Raw genomic sequence first — 18,767 nt, forward strand, 5'->3', positions numbered from 1 at the left:
ACTGGTGCTGTGAATGAGGAGGAATAGTGAGATATTCGCCAAATGCGAGAAGTATGATGATGGTTGAACTTTGTAAAGAATGGAATTAATTTGGAATAACTGTTTCCGGAAATAAATTCTAGATGCTCAAGTCTCTGTCATCAGAGACTGCACACTCAACTGCTTTTGGTTATTATCTTGCTTCTCGAGTAAACTCTCTATCAAGATGGGCGCCCAACAAACTTGAGAGGCATTAAGCCATGGATGCTGCTGTCTTTTTTACCCCTTGTTTTCCCATCTATGCACTCACACGTCGCATATTGTGGGTTTCTTCTACTGATGCTTTCTGGGTTTGCTTCAATCTTTATGACACTAACTCTATTGTGAGTTTGTGAGGCTAGATAGTCTTCTTTCTTCTTCATCATCTTCGTCCTCCTCCTCCTCCTCCTCCCCTGATTTGGTTGGCAAGATCTTGAAACCGTTTGAGCTTCTATTGTTCAACAGGTTGAGGTCTGTTTCACCCACACACACCCAAAAGAGAGAGAAAAAAAAAACTGGTTGAGGTCTGCGTGCCAAATTCCCAGGCCTCTCTTGCGTCAATATGTCATTACTCTTGCACTCGATTGACCAAGGCCAGTGAACGCAATAGCAGCACGTTAGAGTCATTATTGCAACAACAGCGCAAGCTTATCGTTCACATAATGTCTGACTAGATTTTCAACAAGAATTGTAGGCACTTAGAAGTGTTTAGACTGAGTATAGCTAACAATTTAATTTTTAATTATGTTAGAAAGAATTCCTGTCAAGTATTACTTTCCTCCTTGTAGCCTATTAGTAGATGGAATTAATCATAATAGCTGATTTATGTTTACACTAGTAGTAAAAGGTTGTATGCAAATGTTAAAATCTTTATCGATGTTCTTCATAGACAAGTATGGATGACCTACAGAATCGTCTAATTGCTCTTACCATAGAGATTAGCTTTGAGAATGACTAATTTCTGTAGTGTAAACAAAAGTAAGCACATACGGGGTCTTGCCTGCTTGCCTCTTTATTTTTTCATTTTTTGAGAAGTTCCCACCTGCTTGCTTTGAACATATAATTCCAGATATGAGAATACCGGGGTCTTGCCTGCTTGCTTTGAGAAGTTACCCTCTCCCCCAAGCGTGCATGCCTACATGGAGAACGTGAAATTCTCTTTGTAATTTTTCAAAAAAAAAAAAATCTAGTTGCATGCTCTTTGGAGGAAGTGGAATTCTTCATTATTATTGAAATAAAAAAGTATTTCTTTTATGTGCTAGAGAAAAAAAAAACATATTTCTTTTGAATAAAAGGGAAAGCATTGCTCTCCAAGCTACGAAACTCGGCATTTTTATAACTGCCTTTCCAAGTTCTACTGCAGGGGGATGGATATTGTGCTATAGAGATGAGCACATACATCATAAAAGATGGCAGCAGAAACGAGTAGCATCATCTATAAGTTTTCCTATTCACACTTCAAGGCAAAGACTGCTGCAAATAAACCAGAAAGGATGGTTGACAATACAAATTGAATCTATTCTGAATTGATGGTTGAATGCAGACAAATAAATACAACTCTCAATTCAAAGATGATAATTTCAATAATTGATTTAAGACCAATCATAATACCATTACATTCCCTTCCCCCCACTCCCCTCTCTAAATATTGCAATTAGAAAGCAACTCCTTCTGTCACCAAAAAAATATAACACCAACCAACCCATAACCATCAAGCCTAGCAACTCCTCTCAGGACAGGGTCAGAAAGAATCAGATGCTTCAAGCAAAAGTGAAAGACGGGGGCGATGAGATATTGCAACACAAAAAAAGTTTAGTCAGTCATGTTTGGAGGCTTCAGCAGTCCAGTATGTCTTAACAGCCACAAGGATTTTTTCAGGGTTGAAGGGTCCACTTTCATGGTCCAGGATCTGGCTTTTCCATCTCATCCCATCTGTTATTGCCTTTACCTTTGTGAGGACCTCCACTATGTCCCGGATTATCACTGTCCCCTCTGGCCTCAATATCCTATCCATCTCCAAGAGAATGTATGTGATGTCGCACCTGCAAGCCATTCCATTCAGTGAGCTTGGATACTGGTGGAAATCATGGTTAGTAAAGAATCAAGATTAACATAAAAAATGAAAACCAAATATAACCTCATTTTGGCTACAACTGCAGTACTTTTTCTGCTCAAGAATGTGCAACTTAAACAGATATCTTGATAACTTTTAACTAAACTAAAATAACCTGACATTTTAGTTTTCTTGGGTCCCTGAAATAAGGCATCTTCAAGTGCAAAATTAATGACATACTGAAACAATGAATTTTATCTGATACCGGAGCAACCTCATATGAGTATCTTACTGAACACTACACTCTACAGAATAATCACAAAGTGGTGATAGATTAAAATTCATGGGAGCCATATCAGGAAAGATGCAATCCAGATCTATGGATGGCATGATGATTGTGTTTGGCTCTAAATTTTTTTCATCCAGAAAAAAAGCTCCATTTCGAATCTTTTAGTGAAGATGCCATGTTTTTTTATTTTTCCTGCCTACTAGACTAACCAAAATAGCCTAAGTCAGATCACTTAATTGCAAGTTTAGAACATTTCGACTACCTATGGAAAACAAAATGTCAGACACACACACACACACACACACATATATATATATATATAATTCATTGTGATGAAGGAATTATGAAATAAGAGAAAACCACTTTCAATGCAGCAAAAGGTAAAATGGTATGAGCTGTAGTTTAAGGCAAAATTTGAGTATAACACAGCTCAGCTGTGGGTATCACAAAAGACTCGGGGAACTTCTGAACAACAGAGAACCCTTTCTGTTTACCTGTCCTGATAGGCGCTGAACACACCGTCGGCATGGAGGAGATCATAAGATCTTGGATACGTCGAGAAAGCCTCACACCAGTCTTGGTATGTGCCAATGAAACCCCGCTCGTAAATGACACCGAGTGTGTCTCGGTCTGAACTGATAGGGACGACATTCATCACCCACACCGGGTACTTTATCAGTGCCGCTGCAAAACCTCCCAAGTTTGCATTCATGTCCATCACATTCCGATATCGGCCCTGAAGCAGAGGAGGAACAATACGTTTATAGTGTGTCACCCGCTCTTTCCACATCTGGTTGTCCTCTTCAAAGTTCTTGGCAGCGACCCCTGGAATTGAACCCCTGCTTATTCTTGGCGGGACAGCAAATGCCCGATAAGGCCATTTCTCCAGCTCTCCACCAGCAACTTCTTCCTCATTATTCACCTCTGGTAATGGTGTTATACAAACCTCCAATTTCTTGTACCTATATATACAATTAGTCCACGGCAATGCAAATGTTTCCAAGTCAATCAATGTCGTAAGAGAGTTAAATCATGTCATCTACTGCAATACGTTTCATACCAGGCAGCATCAGAATTGTCATTCTTGCAGATGTGTGGTGTTTTATGGATCTCGCGACTCTGAATGCATTCTATGTGGTTGATCGGCTTTTGCCAAATTGCAAGATCATCCTTCTCTATTATTTTCTTCCAGCATAGGCGCTTCGCCACATCCTCGATTGAATCTTGCTCGTGCTTCAGATCATCTTGGGTTCTCTCCCAACCTTTGTAGTACTTCTTCCAATGGATTGGAGGACCCGACAGAATCCAGTAGCCTCCTGGTCTTAAAACCCGGTCGACCTCGATTAGGTAAAGACCATCTGAAAAAAAAGATTAGCACATACATTTAATATTGTGCGGACCAACTTCTCCTAAAATTTCACACCAAAATGGTAACGCATTTCCAACATAGTGAAAATAACATAAGGGATTTAGATAGCAATAATAAGAAGAAGAATAAGAACGACGATGACGATGCAGGTGGCTCTAAATAGGATTCATATAGCTAACTTTAAATTGACGGGATAAGGCCTGAGATTATGGCTACGGACTTCTAACATACTGTATTTTCAAATTTTTCAACTAGTTATGTTGGAAAAATAATTAACAACAACATCGATCAAAGTGATTTTTTTGCTTTGTTTTTTAAGTGAGTGTCTCTTGCTCAAATTACTTATGTAAAGACAGAAAAAAAACAGCCCATGAAGGATGGAATAGAAAAGGTGAAGACTAATTACATTTTATTGATTTAGGGATTAGCTGTGACCTGTGAGTGGCTTCGGATAGCACCATAAAGATCTATCAGGCTTTTCAGAATTTTAGCATTAAGCTCTACTCAAGACATGTATCGCATCTCATTGCAATAACTTGGCATCATGGTTGCTTACCATTCTTAAACCATGGGATAAGACACCGCGAACAATGAGCCATGTCGAAAGCCCGTGCTGGATATGGCATCCGCTGCGATCCGATCACTCCGATCATTGCTGGAACTCCTCGCTCCAGAGCAAATTGCACCTGAGCCTCATGTGTATCCCTTGGTGCAAATGACATTGTGATGACATCCCTCTTCAGAAGATAAGCTCCGAAGCTAGCAACCTCCAATATCCAAACATAACAACACATCTCATATATCCACATTTTTATACGATGAAATCATACTCTCAATCTCAGAAAACCAGAAAGCAAAGGGATGCTAAACTTACTCCACAGCCTGTGTCAATTGCAGTTCTGATGCTACCATCAGTTAAAGAGAGAAGAGCATTTATATCATCAATATAAGCATCGGCACCTCGTGGGAACATTGTTCCACCACCAGGGAATCTGAACCGGTCACCCTCCACTATAACCCAATTTTGGACAGCCTTCTCAATACTGAGCTCCTTGTGAGGAATGTTGTCAAACCAAGCATAGTCTCTGCTCTGAGGCCACTTAAATGGTGTCTTATAGTTCGGTGGTGCAGGGATTAAGCATCTGATAAGCTCCTCCTTTCCAGGACAATGGCGCTCTCGGTATATCAGCATTTCTCTTTCGAACCTCCTCCCCCTCGTTCGGTCCTGGCAAGGAGTGTACTCACTGAAGTTCAGGGGGCAGGGATGAAATTTCTCGACCGTTGCCGCCGTTTCATCGAGGTCCGGCCGGTGGCGGGCTTCGAAGTCGAGGGCGGCATTTGATGATGAGAACGATGGCACGGCGGTGGAATGGGGATCGGACAATGGATTGACAGAGCCACACTCAATTTTGTTGGACACATCGCCACTGGATTTGGGTACAGCGGAGTTTTGCCAAGCCCCAAGGATGTAGAAAAGAACACAGAGACCACTTACACCTAATATATAAGTTAAACGCTTCCTTCTTGAATCTAGATGGACCTTTGGAGATCCATAATTATCTTTGGCCATTAGACCTGCAAAGAAAAAGAAAAATCTCATGTGAGGCTTGAGATCTCAAACAGCAGAGCTAAGATCTATAACTAAAGATAAACCATTTTTTTTCTAAGAAAAAGGCTCCAGGCACCTGGAAGAACAAGGGAAAATATAGGAAGACCTTGATTAATGAGTTCACTCAAAAGAAATGGATCTCGAGTCTGTATTTGTACTTGAAAAAAATGAAGATGATGGTGATGAATTAAAACATTAATAATTTAAAGGAGAGACTTGTCCTGGCGACAGCACAAGATTTCACAACATATACCAGCAGGAATTTGGTCGATGTATGCTCTAGAGAGAAGGCACAAGTTCTACTGGTATATAATTCAACACAGTTGTGGGGAAGGGGAAACTAAAACTGCTCCATATAAACATCAAGAAAAGAGATCTATGCCAGAAGTAAACATCAATAAGAGAGATTTAGGCAAGAAGAGAACCGCTTCATATTTAAGACAAAGCACCAGAAAAGAAAAAAAAAACACAGAAAGGGTCTGATATTGATGGGCACTTTAAGAACAAAAAGAGTTGTAGCAGAGCTCTTTAATTAATGCAGCATAATGAACTAGAAAGCTTCATTTAATTCCAAAGACCAAATCAAATCTTGCTAGGCAGGAAGAAATAAACATAGAAAGAGCAGGCTCAGTCAAGTGCCTACTGGTAGGTGTTTTTATGATAGAGATGACACAACACACACCAGAAAGAAGAAGAGAGACCAGAGAAGCAGAGAAAAGTTAAAGGCTCAGCAGGCTGTCAGGTACCTCCAGAGGCAACAGATCATGGAAGGAGAAGCTCTAGGAACCTCACTCTACAACACACTGCACCAAAGCGAAAGCTCAAGACAAAAGCTAGACTCCACCACCACCAACCTAGTGACAAAACAACATCATATTTTCTCAAAAAAAAGAAAACTATCACTCTACCATACATCCGTGTCTTGATATAAAAAAGTTCAGCTATAACACCATCCCATCCATCTGCATCTCGAAACGTCAAAAAGCCCACCAAACCTTCTCCAGAGCAGCATGGCTAACTTTTTCTTTAAAAATATAAAAGAAAGAAATAAAAACCAAGAATAAAGTACTCATATGGCCATACCTGAACAATCTTCCTTCCCACCTCACTAGTGTTCCTTCTAATTTCCTTGGCTAACCCCCCAAGCTCTCTCTCCCCCTTCTCTATTATGGATTACGTGAAGGGAAACTCATGATGGCCTCTGCTTCAACAAGACATCATTATCTCATGGTATCTAGGGAGACATGAGAGGATATCTAACATTTGTTTGTTTTTTTGACCTTTTTTTTTTCCCCTTTGTGTCTTCCCTTTTATTTCTTTTTCTAATGGCTCGCAAAATAGGATCTGGTCTAAGCTGGGACAGTACAGCGGTCGCCGGGGGAGAATAATGAGGAGCCTGACCAGCCTCAAATTGCTCCGAAACGGATGGACAGTCTCTGTTCTTTTTTTTATTTTATTATTTTCCCTTGTGAGTTGAGTTGTGCACCACACCCCGATATGACTGGTGGATTCAAACTTCAAAAGTTTCGGCCAAGTTTTTGTTACCAGATCTCTTTACGAGAATAGTCAATAAATCTTTCATTCCAACTTTCGGATTACTCCACACCCAACTGTTCACCCCCCTCAATTATACCTAACATGTCAGAAATCAGAAGGTGGTGGGTATTGGTAGATGCCAGAGGCCGAGAACACAAAACATGAAAGAACAAATTAATACAAACAATATGAAAAAATACGTATATTAATGACATGCTCCCTGTTTTTAAGATTGTTTATGATTATTGATATTCGTCATTTTTTTTTTTCTCTCCATATATACGTTTGATAGGTTGTGCTTATGTTAGAGTGATATGAAATACGGTTTTTATTAAAAAAAAAAACTACTCCATCTGTGAAATGTAGTGTTGCACGTGGCAAACATGCAGACAATCGCACTACATGACCATCTTGTCCTGCTTCCGGTCTCTAGTTTCTCGCATCCTTCGTCCCACCAAAAAATTCCACAGCTGGGTGCTTTGCTTCTCTCTCACCATTCGCCACCTTTTCAGATAGAGAACTATGCATAATAATTTGAAATAATTTTTGCACGCGAATTGCACTTGCTACTTCTAATTAAGCTTCGGAACTGTGGCAGTACATATTGTGGGGGCCAAGCCATCTCTTTTTAAATGTCCTTCATGGACTCCATGGAAAGATTGATCCCTTTTTAATTTATTTTTTTATTTGTAATTATATGGAATGTTGTGCCATTGTTAATCCATCTCACCGCCACCATCTTTCCAAAGCTAGACAGCATCTTATTTCTCTTTATAAGAGAGAGATCAAATATCTGAACTTATAAATATTTTTACCTTTTCGTATGCAGTCCTCTTATTTCTCTTTGTATGAGAGAGAGAGAGAGAGAGGGCAATATCTGAACTCATAGAAGTATGCCAACAAAATTTTTAGTTTAGATGATTGGCATCTGATCATTTCTAAATATTTGTCCTTCAGAAAGATCCAGAGTTCGAATCTTAAATATTTCTTAGAAACTTAAAACAAGATATTTACGAACAGAAAAACAAAAACCATTTATGGATGAGGATAAATCGAGCAAAAAAAGTGGCCATGTTGATCAGTCAGTCTCAGACGTGCAGTGGGCCAGGTTTTGGGCCAAAATATTTGTGTGAGTTTTGGATAACCTCGACCGAGGGTAATCAAACGCACACGTATTATCCACGTAGTAAGGTTGTCAACTGAGTAAACAGTATGAATCTGGGTCCCATTAAGTTCAAATCAAGCTTAGTTTGATCATAACGAGAACAAACTTGAACCGGGTTCATGGGTTCAGTATTAATTTCAAACGGAGCTGGAAAAATCCGAGCTTGGTTATGTTATTAGCCTCAATAAAACTCCAGTGCTTATCTATTATGTCCATAACTAAGTATCTGACCAATTGAAGGATCTCTAATGACTAACATTTTGCCTTTGATTTGACCAAGGAATGTAAAAAGAACAATCGGATGTGGAATTTTTCTTTTTCTTGAATCCTAATTCGAGCATGACAGAAATCTCGATTAAAGCTTGAATTGAGCTTAAATGAAGCCTGAATCAAATTGATTCAAGCATGATACGAGCTCAAATTAGTTTCAACTCATCTCAAGGTTATCAAGTTGATCAGATTAAGTTCATACGGGACTAGGTTTAAGTTTGAATTGAGGTCGATCAGATAATAAACAAGCTAAGTTTGTCGTCAAACGTCATGCTCGAAAATAATTTCGAGCCAAGTTGACCAAAGTAAACTTGTCTCGATCATAATCATACTCTACGAGCATGTGGTGGTGTGATGAAACACAAACCCTCTACGTTATAAATATTTGTAGTTCTGGATGTCTGTCACCCTTGAACATGAAAAGGCCATTGAGAAGCATTATAAAAGTCGAGAGAAGGGAAGAGTTGATAATCTGTGTCTGTCCAGAGAGAGAAACTCTGGTTCTAGAGAGAGAAGCCACCCAACGGCTACTGTCCCTAGTTGTTCTGCAGCCTAACGGCTAGTCCTCACGGCCACCTGCTTCTCCGGCGAGGTCACCGGCGGCCTTCGGCGAGGTCCTTCTCTGTGGGGGGCACGGGAGTCGTCTGCGAGCTGAGGAGGAGCCGTCTTTCTCTTCCTTGACATTTCCATTTCTAACTCTCTGTGTGCAGGTCTGGGGACCAGCTTCGCCGGAGCTGCGCCGATGGATCAGCAGGCGGGCCCTTCGGGGACAACGACAGATGCGGCAGTGGTGGCGGGCAAAGGAATGGGCAAAAGCCTCGCTGGAGCTGCGCCGATGGATCAACAGGCGGGCCCTTCGGGGACAAAGACATACGCGGAGGTGGTGGCCGGCAAAGGTACGGGCAAAGGTAAGGTTAAAAACCTTGCGGGACGGGGGGAGACATCTAGGGTTCCGGCGAAGCTGGGGCCATGGGTGACTCACTGGCCCTCGGAAGCGGATGTGGCTCGGTTGAGTCGCCGCTTTCCGACGGTTTTCGAGCCGTCGGAGGCGCCCATTGAGGCCGCTCGCAAGGAGTGGGATGGCCTCTCGGTGGTGGTCCGCAGCCTCGGCCGTCGGGTGCCGGCCGAGTGGGTGGCCAAGGATGTGGCCACCCGAGGAAGATTGGCAGGGAAGGTGGAGGCGGTGCCGCTAGCCGATGATCACCTTGCCCTGAGACTTGGGTCGTCGGCCGACCGGGACAGAGTGCTCAATGGCGGCCCATGGGTGGTGGCGGGGCAACTCCTCGCCATGGAGCCGTGGATGCCGGAGTTTGTGCCGGGGGAGGTGCCCGTGAAAACGGCCGCTGTATGGCTCCGGCTACCCCGGCTCCCGCCGGAATATTGGTCGGCCGCGACCATACTGGAAATAGCATCCCAAGCGGGGCGGCCGCTCGCCGTTGATGGGGTGACCGAACAACGGCGAGCCATGGGCTTCGCCAGGGTGAAGGTGGCGATCGATGCCACCGAGCCCCTTCTTCCCGGGGTTCTGATTCGGGGGAAGACGAGGGTGCGGTGGCAGCCCTTCGTCTTCGAGAACATCGGCGATTTTTGTACCGGGTGTGGCAGGGTGGGCCACTTGGTGAAGGTGTGCTGCTATTCGGCGTCGGAGCAGTCGGAGGAGGTGGGGGTGGACTTGGGGGCTTCTCATGTAGGGCCGGCGATGGGAACCGGGGAGGTCGACCAAGGGCTGATTTTCGGGCCTTGGCTAGTGGCAAACCGATCCCGGCTCCCACGAGGGCCGCCGCCGCCGCCGCCGCCGCTGCCGCGACCGGGGAAGACGGCCGAGCCGAAGGCTAAGGCGCCCTCGCCTCGGCCGCTGACTCCGGAAGACCGGGTTACCCCACCGGCCATACCCGCTCCGGACCGCGACGGTTGGCAGAAGCCAACCAAGATCGCCCGTCGCCACTCACCGCTGAAATCGCCGACAGAGGGGGTGGGCGACGGAGCACCGGAACCCTACCGCGGTAACAACCGAGTCGACTCGGCGTTTCAACCCCGAGTTGGCCTGGTTGACCCGGACGGTGGGCCTGGTATGCCTGGGCCGGACGTGGCTGGCCCGGTCGCGATACCTGGCCCGCTGATCGACGCGGGTGGGACCATGGGCCCGTCGGGCAAGCGGCCCAGGGATGATGGGCCGCGACTCGATAAGGGCCCATGGGGGTCCTTTGGGATGGGAAGGGCGCGCGCACGTGCGCTGCGCGTGGTGCGCACGGCACGTGCGCGCGCGCGTGTTGTCCGGGTGTCGATGGCGCCCAAGGGAGCGCGCGACTCAACTGGGTCGCGCGCTCACAGGGGATCCCGCGCGCCCAAATGCCCCATGATCCCGCGCGCCCAGGGGCTTGGCGGGCTGCGTGGGGCCTGCGGGCCGCGCGCGCCTGGCGGGCCACGTGCGCCTAGTGGGCCAGGCCTGCCTGGTGGGCCGCCCATCCTGGCTGGGCCCCGTGGGCGGGTGGCTCCGATTGAGCCTGTTTGTGAGCAGGTTGACCCCGGGGCTGTCCTGTCGGGGCTTGGTCCTTTCCAGTTTGGCCTTATGGCCGAGGGTATGGGTCTGGCGAGTAGTCATGGTGTGATAGAGCCGGAGATTGTTGGAGAGAGGCTCGGGTCACCAGGCGCACTGAGTATGCCTGAACTGATGGACACCATCGAGGGTCCAGCACGGGGGGCAGCTACAGTATTCCGGTTTGGTTCCCCACCCCAGGTGGAGGAGAGACCCCGGCCGGAGACCTCTCTAGCAGGCACTGGAGTCATAGTATACCCCCCGCAGGAGTCTAGCCCGGGAGAGCGCGACCTAGGCGGTGGGGCCCACGGGGCAGGGGGTCGGGTTTTAGTCAGCCACCCTGAGGCTGAGCAGCTGGCTCAGGCCGGCCGGGAGGGGATGGCCCGAGGGGATAGCAGGGAGACCAGAGATGACCGGGTAGCGGTCGCAGGGACTACCAGTACACTGTCGGTGGATCATCCGACGGTGGTGCAGAGAGTCCGAGCGGCTGTTATGCGGGCTGTCTCCGGAGTGAGCGAGGATGACGGTCAGCTAGGGGGGATGCACTCCGAGGTAGTGCTGGACCCGATGGCCCAGGGGGCGGATGAGCCTGTGGCCGACCTCTCAGACTTTTCTCCATGAGGATCCTAGCTTGGAATTGCAGAGGGGCAGGTAAGCCGTCCTTTAGGACGTCGTTCAGGAGGTTAGTGCAGGTCCATAGCCCAGAGATCTGCTTCCTCTGCGAGACGCGACTATCTGGTAACGGACTTCGTTGTGTGCAGCGTCGTCTGGAGGCCGATTGGGAGTCCTATGCGATAGACTCCCAAGGGCTTTCAGGGGGCATTTTAGTATTATGGAAGCGGGGGGTGGCGTCTGTGGATGTCTTCCACAACTGCCCCCAACAGGTAATCATGATCATTACCGAGCCTGATGCGGCTCCATGGGTTTTGTGTGGGGTGTATGCGAGCACTGATTATATGAATCGGAGGGTTCTCTGGGATGAGATTACTAATCTGGTTGCCCAGGGGTTTCCGACCATGGTGATAGGTGACTTTAACTGTATCTTAAGTGCGAGTGAGAAGAGAGGGGGACGACCCTTCACCGATACAGTAGATCGTAGAGAATTCCGGGATTTTGTATCTCAGAATGGCTTAGTGGATCTGGGTTTCTCGGGACCGCGATTCACGTGGTGTAACAACCAGTCTGGTATGACTAGGGTTTGGGAGCGGATAGATAGGGCTATGGCGAGCCCCGATTGGATCATCCGTTTTCCCACCTACTAGGTCAGACACTTATCCCGTATTGCCTCTGACCATTGTCCACTGTTGTTATCGACGATTTCGGATACTGGCCATCACAGCCCTTTCCGTTTTGAGAAGGTGTGGCTGTCCTACCCTCAGTCCTGGGATATCGTTCGGGAGGCATGGTCCTTGCCGGTACACGGCAATGCCATGCAGAGGGTATCACGGAAATTGGAACTAACTAAGAGGCGGCTCCGTCGTTGGAACCGCGAGGTTGTGGGAGATATTTTTAGGAAGATGGAAGTGGTAGAGGCTGCCATTAGCAATCTTCAAAGCAGGGAAGATCAGGAAGGTGAGCTCCCGGAGGCAGACATGAGAAGCCTACGGGGGTTACTTGCTGATCATCACTCGTTGCTACGGCAACATGAGGTCTTCTGGAGACAGAAGTCCAGGGTCCAGTGGATCAGAGAGGGAGATTGGAATACCAGTTTCTTCCACCGGACGACGGTCATCAGGAGGCAGAGGAACATGATTCGTTCCCTGCGAGATGGGACTGGTCGTCAGGTGGAGGGGGAGGCTGAGGTTAGTCAGGTACTGCTAGATTTCTTTCGGTCCAGATGGACGGAGGATAGAGATCCCGGGGATGTCGGCCAGCTCCCGAGGGCGGATACGCAAATCAGAATGTCGGAGAATGCACTTCTGGTTCGACATGTGACAGGGGAGGAAGTGAAGGAGGCGGTCTGGGCCCTTGCAGGGGACAAGGCCCCAGGGCCGGACGGCTTTCCACCCTTCTTCTTTAGGAGATATTGGGGTGTCATCCGGGTTGCAGTGGTGGAGGCAGTACAGCACTTCTTCAGTCAGGCAGTGATGCCTGATGATTGGAGAGCTACCTATGTCGCGCTGATACCTAAACGCCAGGATGCGAGGGAGCCCAGCCATTTCAGGCCCATCAGCTTGTGCACAACCCTTTATAAGGTGGTGGCTAGGATAATGGTGGGTAGGATGAAGCATCTGCTGCCAGGCCTCATTTGCCAGGAGCAAGGTGCTTTTGTGGGGGGTAGGAATATTTCTGATAACGTCATGTTGGCCCAAGAAATGATGTGGGATTTGCAACGGGCCTCTAAGCGAAGAAGCTTGATGGCTGTCAAGCTGGACATGGAACGAGCTTATGATAGGATTCGGTGGAGTTTCTTACGATGCGCATTGGAGTGCTTCGGTTTTCATGAGACCTGGATTGAGTGGGTGTTGGGGTGTGTCCAGGGGTCGAGATTCTCCATCTTGATCAACGGTACGCCCTCCCCTTTCTTTAGGTCTACGATGGGGCTTAGACAGGGATGTCCGTTATCCCCATATTTGTTTATCATCTGTTCAGATGTCCTGTCTCGGGCTCTGCGGGATGCTTGTGCTAACCGGGAGCTGGAGGCGTTTGTTCCCGCCCCAGGGTCTCGGTCTATATCGCATCTACTATTCGCAGACGATTGCCTACTCCTGGCCAGGGCGCAGGTAGAGGATGCACGTGTACTCAGGAGAGTTTTGGCGGAGTACTGTGCTATGTCGGGTCAGAAGGTTAACCTTCAGAAGTCAACAATCTCCTTCAGCCCTAGCACTGAGCATAGGGTCAGACAGGAGATTCGGGGGTTACTTGGGATGCCGGCTCAGGACGGGATCTGGAGTTACCTGGGAGTACCCATCACGGGTCGGAGGTTACGGGTGGCGGAGTGTTCAGGTCTGGTGCAGAGGATCCAGAGCAGACTGGAGGGGTGGAGGGCATCTTCACTTTCCATGATGGGTAGATTGACGCTGATTAGGTCAGTGCTAGCTTCCATGCCTGTCTACCTTATGGCCAACACAGTAGTTCCGAGAACAGTGCTTATGAGGATTGAGCGGCTACTTCGGAGCTTCCTGTGGGGGTCGTATGGAGGGGGTCACGGGGTGCATCTAGTGGCATGGGAGAGCGTTTGCCTACCAGTGAGAGAGGGTGGCCTCGGGGTCTCGTCTCTGGTGGAGCGACGTGAGGCGTTGATTGCCCGACATGCAGCTCGATTCACGCTGGAGCCACAGGGATTCTGGAGTCAGACTATGGCTACCAGATATGGCCGTACTGGCACTGCAGGGGCGGTCCGCAGTGGGCGTCGCTGCTCTTTCATGTGGCGAGAGATTGCCAGATACCTTCCCATGGTTGAGGAGAACACTAGATGGTTGATAGGAGATGGGCAGAGTATTGATGTGGTTGGTGACTCATGGGTGGGTACCCTACCCTTGAGACGTTGGCCGACTATGGTTGATACCGAGGCAGTGGAGGGACTGCGGGTTTGTGACCTCCTTGTCCCGGGCGGGGCTGCCTGGGATGAGGAGAGGGTGGGTTACATGTTTGGGGCACACTTTGCTGAGAGGGTTAGGTCCCTTCCGATCCCGGGGCATGCGGGTCCGGATACCCGGGTGTGGAGCATGTCGTGTAGGACCGGAGTGAGGGTGGGGGACCTCTCCCGTGTGCTCCGGCCAGAGCATGAGCCAGGGCCGGATTGTGCCTGGGTCTGGCGCCTAGGCCTCCATCCGAGGGTCGCACTGTTCTTATGGAAGGTCGCTTGGGTTCGGCTTCCAACAAGAGCAGTATTGAGTGAGCGGGGCTTGAGGTTGTCCCAGAGTGCGTGGCATGCGGAGCTGAGGAGTCGGTGGACCATGTACTGTTTCAGTGCAGATGGGCGAGGGCGGCGTGGTGTACGGCGGGGCTGCCATGGGAGGGTTGGACCCAGAGGGACCAGTTCTTACGAACTATCCGCTGGTGGTCGGGTAACCCATTGACTCGCCAAGAGGCGGTTAGAGCGACCTGCACAGCATACCAGATATGGCTGGCTAGGAATGCTCGAACCTTTGGTGAGCAGAGCAAGTCGCCAAGGCTCGTGGCGGAGAGCGCCCGGGCGCAGGCGGCAGAGTTTAGTGGTCTCTTCTCCTTAGACGGACTTTTGATAGCTCGGGATATCTGGGGTTCCCCTTCTGCCTCGGCAGCTTTTCATACGGTGTTTTTCACCTGGGAGCCCCCACCCCCAAGCTTCCTCAAAGTCAATTTTGATGGGTCCGTGCTGGATGGTGGCACGATAGGTGGAGCGGGTTTTGTTATTCGGGACCCTACCTCCAGGGTTGTGGCGGCAGGAGGCTGTCAGGTATTTGACTGTACGGTCCCCGGAGCGGAGCTGAGAGCTGCCTGGGCGGGCCTTCAACACGCTCAGCATGTGCTCTCAGCTAGATCTGTCATCTTGGAGGGTGACTCGGCTACGGTCATTAGTTGGATCCAGGGGGGTCTGAGAGCCGGTGCTACCGACCATCCCTTAGTCCGCGATATCGGGTTGATGATGAGGGACGGAGGGGTGGTCCAGGCGAAGCATGTGTTTCGAGAAGCCAATGGGGCTGCGGATTGGGTGGCCACGTATGTGGCCAATCATGCCGGTAGCACCTTATGGGCTGGGGACAGGGAGCTGCCTCGGGAGCTCCGGGACGTCTTGTTTTCCGATTTTATTGGGTGTATCCGTACACGTGTTGTATAGATCGCCCGGTTTAGCAAAAAAAAAAAAAAAAAAAAAAGAAGCATTATAAATCAACATTGAAAGGGAAAGGGAAGGCATGAAATCCAGAGTCACATAAACTAAAGCATCACTTATGCTAATAAAAAAATATTATAGGTGATACAGGTTGTTGTGTGACTCTTAAAATTATACCAACACCATTCTTGATGCATAGGGAGAACAAGCAGCCAGTTCAAGTTGCTGCTTCTTGCACAGGGAGAACCATCCGTCACTCTCTTTCCCTCCCAGACGGTCCCTAATTATGTAAAAGTTCCCATGATACGAGGTGCATTTGATGACCTCCCAAAACTTGGGCGATCATAAGTACATGCATACTTGCTGATTTTATGTACAAAATATATTCTCTACCGTGTAATATGAGAGGATTAGCGCAATTCATGTGAACTGGGATAAGTACATGCATGAGAAGATACATTTACTGGAAACCAATGGGCTAAAACACTTTACTCATCCGGCGACTAATCTTTTTCCAATCCTGCAAGGTTGCAGCAAGAGCCCCCTCCGTCGATGGCTTTGCTCTCGAGCTAGCATAACGACGAATGCGGCCAAAAATGTGCACGGCCTGGGCACCATTCCACGCATATCGTGGCGTAATAGGTCGGCAGAACTTCTCAAATACCGCGGCTGTGGTTGGGCCTCTTTTTCGGCCAGGCGACCACTGACCACTGGGAAAAAGCCCCCTTGCCATTACTCGGAATTATCAGAGCCTTGAAGGGGAGCCTCTTTTTTTTATTATTTTTTTTCTTTTTTTTTCTTTTTTTTTTTTCGGGCTAAGGCGGGCGAGTCCGACTACAAGAGTACAAACAAGGTGCCCCATGCAACTCTTCTTCCCGAGTCCATAAGGTGCCACCAGAGTGATTGACCACGTAAGCGGCTATCCAGTCTGCAGCACCATTAGCCTTCTAAAAATGTACTTAGCCTAGAACGCCACTCCAACCCCGCCCATCGACCAAATATCCCGAAGCAGAGGGTGGTCCCAGCTCAGACCACTCGAATCTTCCTAAATCTAACCTATCACAGCGATCGAATCACCCTCCAAGATGATAGAGTCATCCAATAAAATTAGAAAACAACACATCATAAAATGTCCTAAACAACTCTTCTTGACGGATCTACAAAGTGCCACCAGAGTGATTATCCCAAACCAATTTTGATTTTCTTGTTCTTGTATCTTGCTTTCTTGCAGTCTGAAATTGTTATTGAACTGGTTTCATCTGAGCGGCCACCCAGTTTGCAGCATCATTGACCTCTCTAAAAACGTACTTGGCTTGGAACGCCATCCATCCCCACCCATCGTCCAAATATCTCGAAGCATAGAGTGACCCTAACTCGGACCACTCGGACCTCTCTGAATCCAACCTATCACAGTGACCAAGTCACCCTCCAAGATGATAAAGTCATCCAATAAAATCAGAAAACAACACATCACGAAATGCCCTAAGCAACTCTTCTTTCCAGGTCCACAAGGTACCAAGAGAGTGATTGGCCCCGTAAGCGGCCATCCAGTCTACAACATTATTGATCTCCCTAAAAACGTGCTTGGTCTGGAACGCCATCTCGTCTCAGCCTATCTCAAAACAGAGAGTGCTCCCACCTCAGACCACGCGGTCTCCCCTGAATCCAACGTATCATGGTGATTGAGTCGCCCTTCAAGATGACAACTAAGCAGCACGCGCACAACATACGTAAGCCTTAAAACGGGCAGCCGGGGTCGTCCCCCTTTCCCACGTGCGCATGTAACAACAAAAGCAAGCACGGAATAAGGGTTGCCCTCTCCGTTCAAAACTTTTTTGAACCCTCCCCTAGCCCTGCTATCCCCGATCCACTCAGTGCCCTCCAAGCGTTTGGATGGCCGTCGAACAACAAGTCCTTACACGCCATATACGGCGTATCGCTATTGATGTTCGTCCATCTCCTGACGGCTGCTATCGAGTGTTGCACAGCATAGAATCTTGGGTCGCTATCCTTGGTGCCCAACCAGTAGTAATTGCTTTAAAACTATGCTTCTCCTTTCTGTATGTTTCCTTGGTTGAGTTGTTTGGTAACGACTGCAGGCTTCTCTCTCGTGACGAAAATAAAGTAAGGTCATACCTTTGATCAACAGGCAGCCGGGCATGTCACGAGAATTTTGTGGCGGGCTCCGCTCACAGCTTGACCCTATATAGCTAGCCTATTTGGGACCTGCCTACGCCCTCAGCTCATCAAGTTGTGGTTGGTATTGGGAAGGGCTCACCAACTAACATGGTGTTACTGCCGTGTGGAGAGGTCAGATATGAACATGCATCATCGTTTGTGCCATCGCAATGAGGTTGTTGTCATTTTAATGGCTTGCTATTTCTATCACCGCTAGTAGAAAAGTGTTCCAGCCTAAGTCAACGTTTTTGTTAGCAGTAATTCAACTCGAGCCAATTTATGGCTAGTCTCGAGAAACCACGAGATTCGATCGTCCCATGGTTTATGCGCAGAATATTCTCAGAAAAATATTGTAGCAGGTGTCCTCATGCCCTCATCTTCGTGACATCTTACACCTCTCGGAATTGGATACTGCGCTTGGATTCCAACAACTCTAGTACCCATATCTCGCCAACTAGCTAGAGAAAGAGTCCTGACCACTTAGCGTACCCCAAATTAATGCCAAACCGGATTTTTGCCAAGGGGAACGTTAATATTAGAGCAACGAGCCTGGGCTTTAGCGGAGGAAGTCAAAGTAGAGTTTGGATTCGGACACATGAAAGATCAAATGTCTTGCGACAAAAAGAAACTCGAGCGACAGGGTTACAAAGTCGCACACACTAATGTAACGATTTCTCATTCATTAGCAGCGGACAAGAGCATCCCGGACAACTGGATCCCACCCTAAGTCACAAATTATCATCAAGCAATCACAATCATGGCTTCTAGTGATCAATTTCAGATCTGCCCTCCTACGCACCTGTACATTTTATTCCTATTACTATATCCTCTGTAGCAAGATGGCAACTACTTTTTAGTCTTTACATAATAATATATGATTATAAACCAAAAGACGTTGGAAGATTTTTCATCTCACTATTATATTAAGCCAAGTTCCTCTACTACTCCACTCTATAAATACAACCATCAAACACCTACAGACTCTCTC

The 18,767-nt window shown here is 47.9% G+C and overlaps 1 protein-coding gene across 5 annotated transcripts; it reads right to left on the bottom strand.

Moving 5' to 3' along the window:
* Positions 1–1,512: 1,512 nt before the first annotated feature.
* LOC103712189 (putative methyltransferase PMT17) lies at positions 1,513–6,761 on the bottom strand. 5 transcript variants are annotated; one of them, XM_008798646.5, is made up of 6 exons: positions 6,422–6,761; positions 4,604–5,304; positions 4,286–4,496; positions 3,421–3,718; positions 2,855–3,322; positions 1,513–2,060 (listed from the first exon to the last, which is right to left on the bottom strand). In XM_008798646.5, exons 2-6 carry the CDS (start codon positions 5,297–5,299, stop codon positions 1,835–1,837), a joined length of 1,899 nt encoding a protein of 632 aa, XP_008796868.1. In that variant the 5' UTR covers positions 5,300–5,304; positions 6,422–6,761; the 3' UTR covers positions 1,513–1,834. The 5 variants fall into 5 exon arrangements, with proteins under 5 accessions (XP_008796868.1, XP_008796869.1, XP_038982513.1 ...); XM_008798647.5 differs by lacking the exon at positions 6,422–6,761 and adding an exon at positions 6,085–6,307; XM_039126585.2 differs by lacking the exon at positions 6,422–6,761 and adding an exon at positions 5,982–6,013.
* Positions 6,762–18,767: the final 12,006 nt, after the last annotated feature.

The sequence above is a fragment of the Phoenix dactylifera genome, chromosome 6 (assembly GCF_051530095.1).
Source record: "Phoenix dactylifera cultivar Ajwa chromosome 6, Ajwa_hap1_PhDact_Kaust_v1.1, whole genome shotgun sequence".
Classification (NCBI taxonomy): domain Eukaryota; kingdom Viridiplantae; phylum Streptophyta; class Magnoliopsida; order Arecales; family Arecaceae; genus Phoenix; species Phoenix dactylifera.

Coding starts and splice junctions, on each gene's coding strand:
- LOC103712189 (XM_008798646.5), bottom strand. CDS start 5,299: ATGGCCAAAGATAATTATGGATCTCCAAAGGTCCATCTAGATTCAAGA. Junction 4,497..4,603: donor CAATTGACACAGGCTGTGGA/GTAAGTTTAGCA, acceptor TGGATATTGGAG/GTTGCTAGCTTCGGAGCTTA. Junction 2,061..2,854: donor TTCAGCGCCTATCAGGACAG/GTAAACAGAAAG, acceptor AATGGCTTGCAG/GTGCGACATCACATACATTC.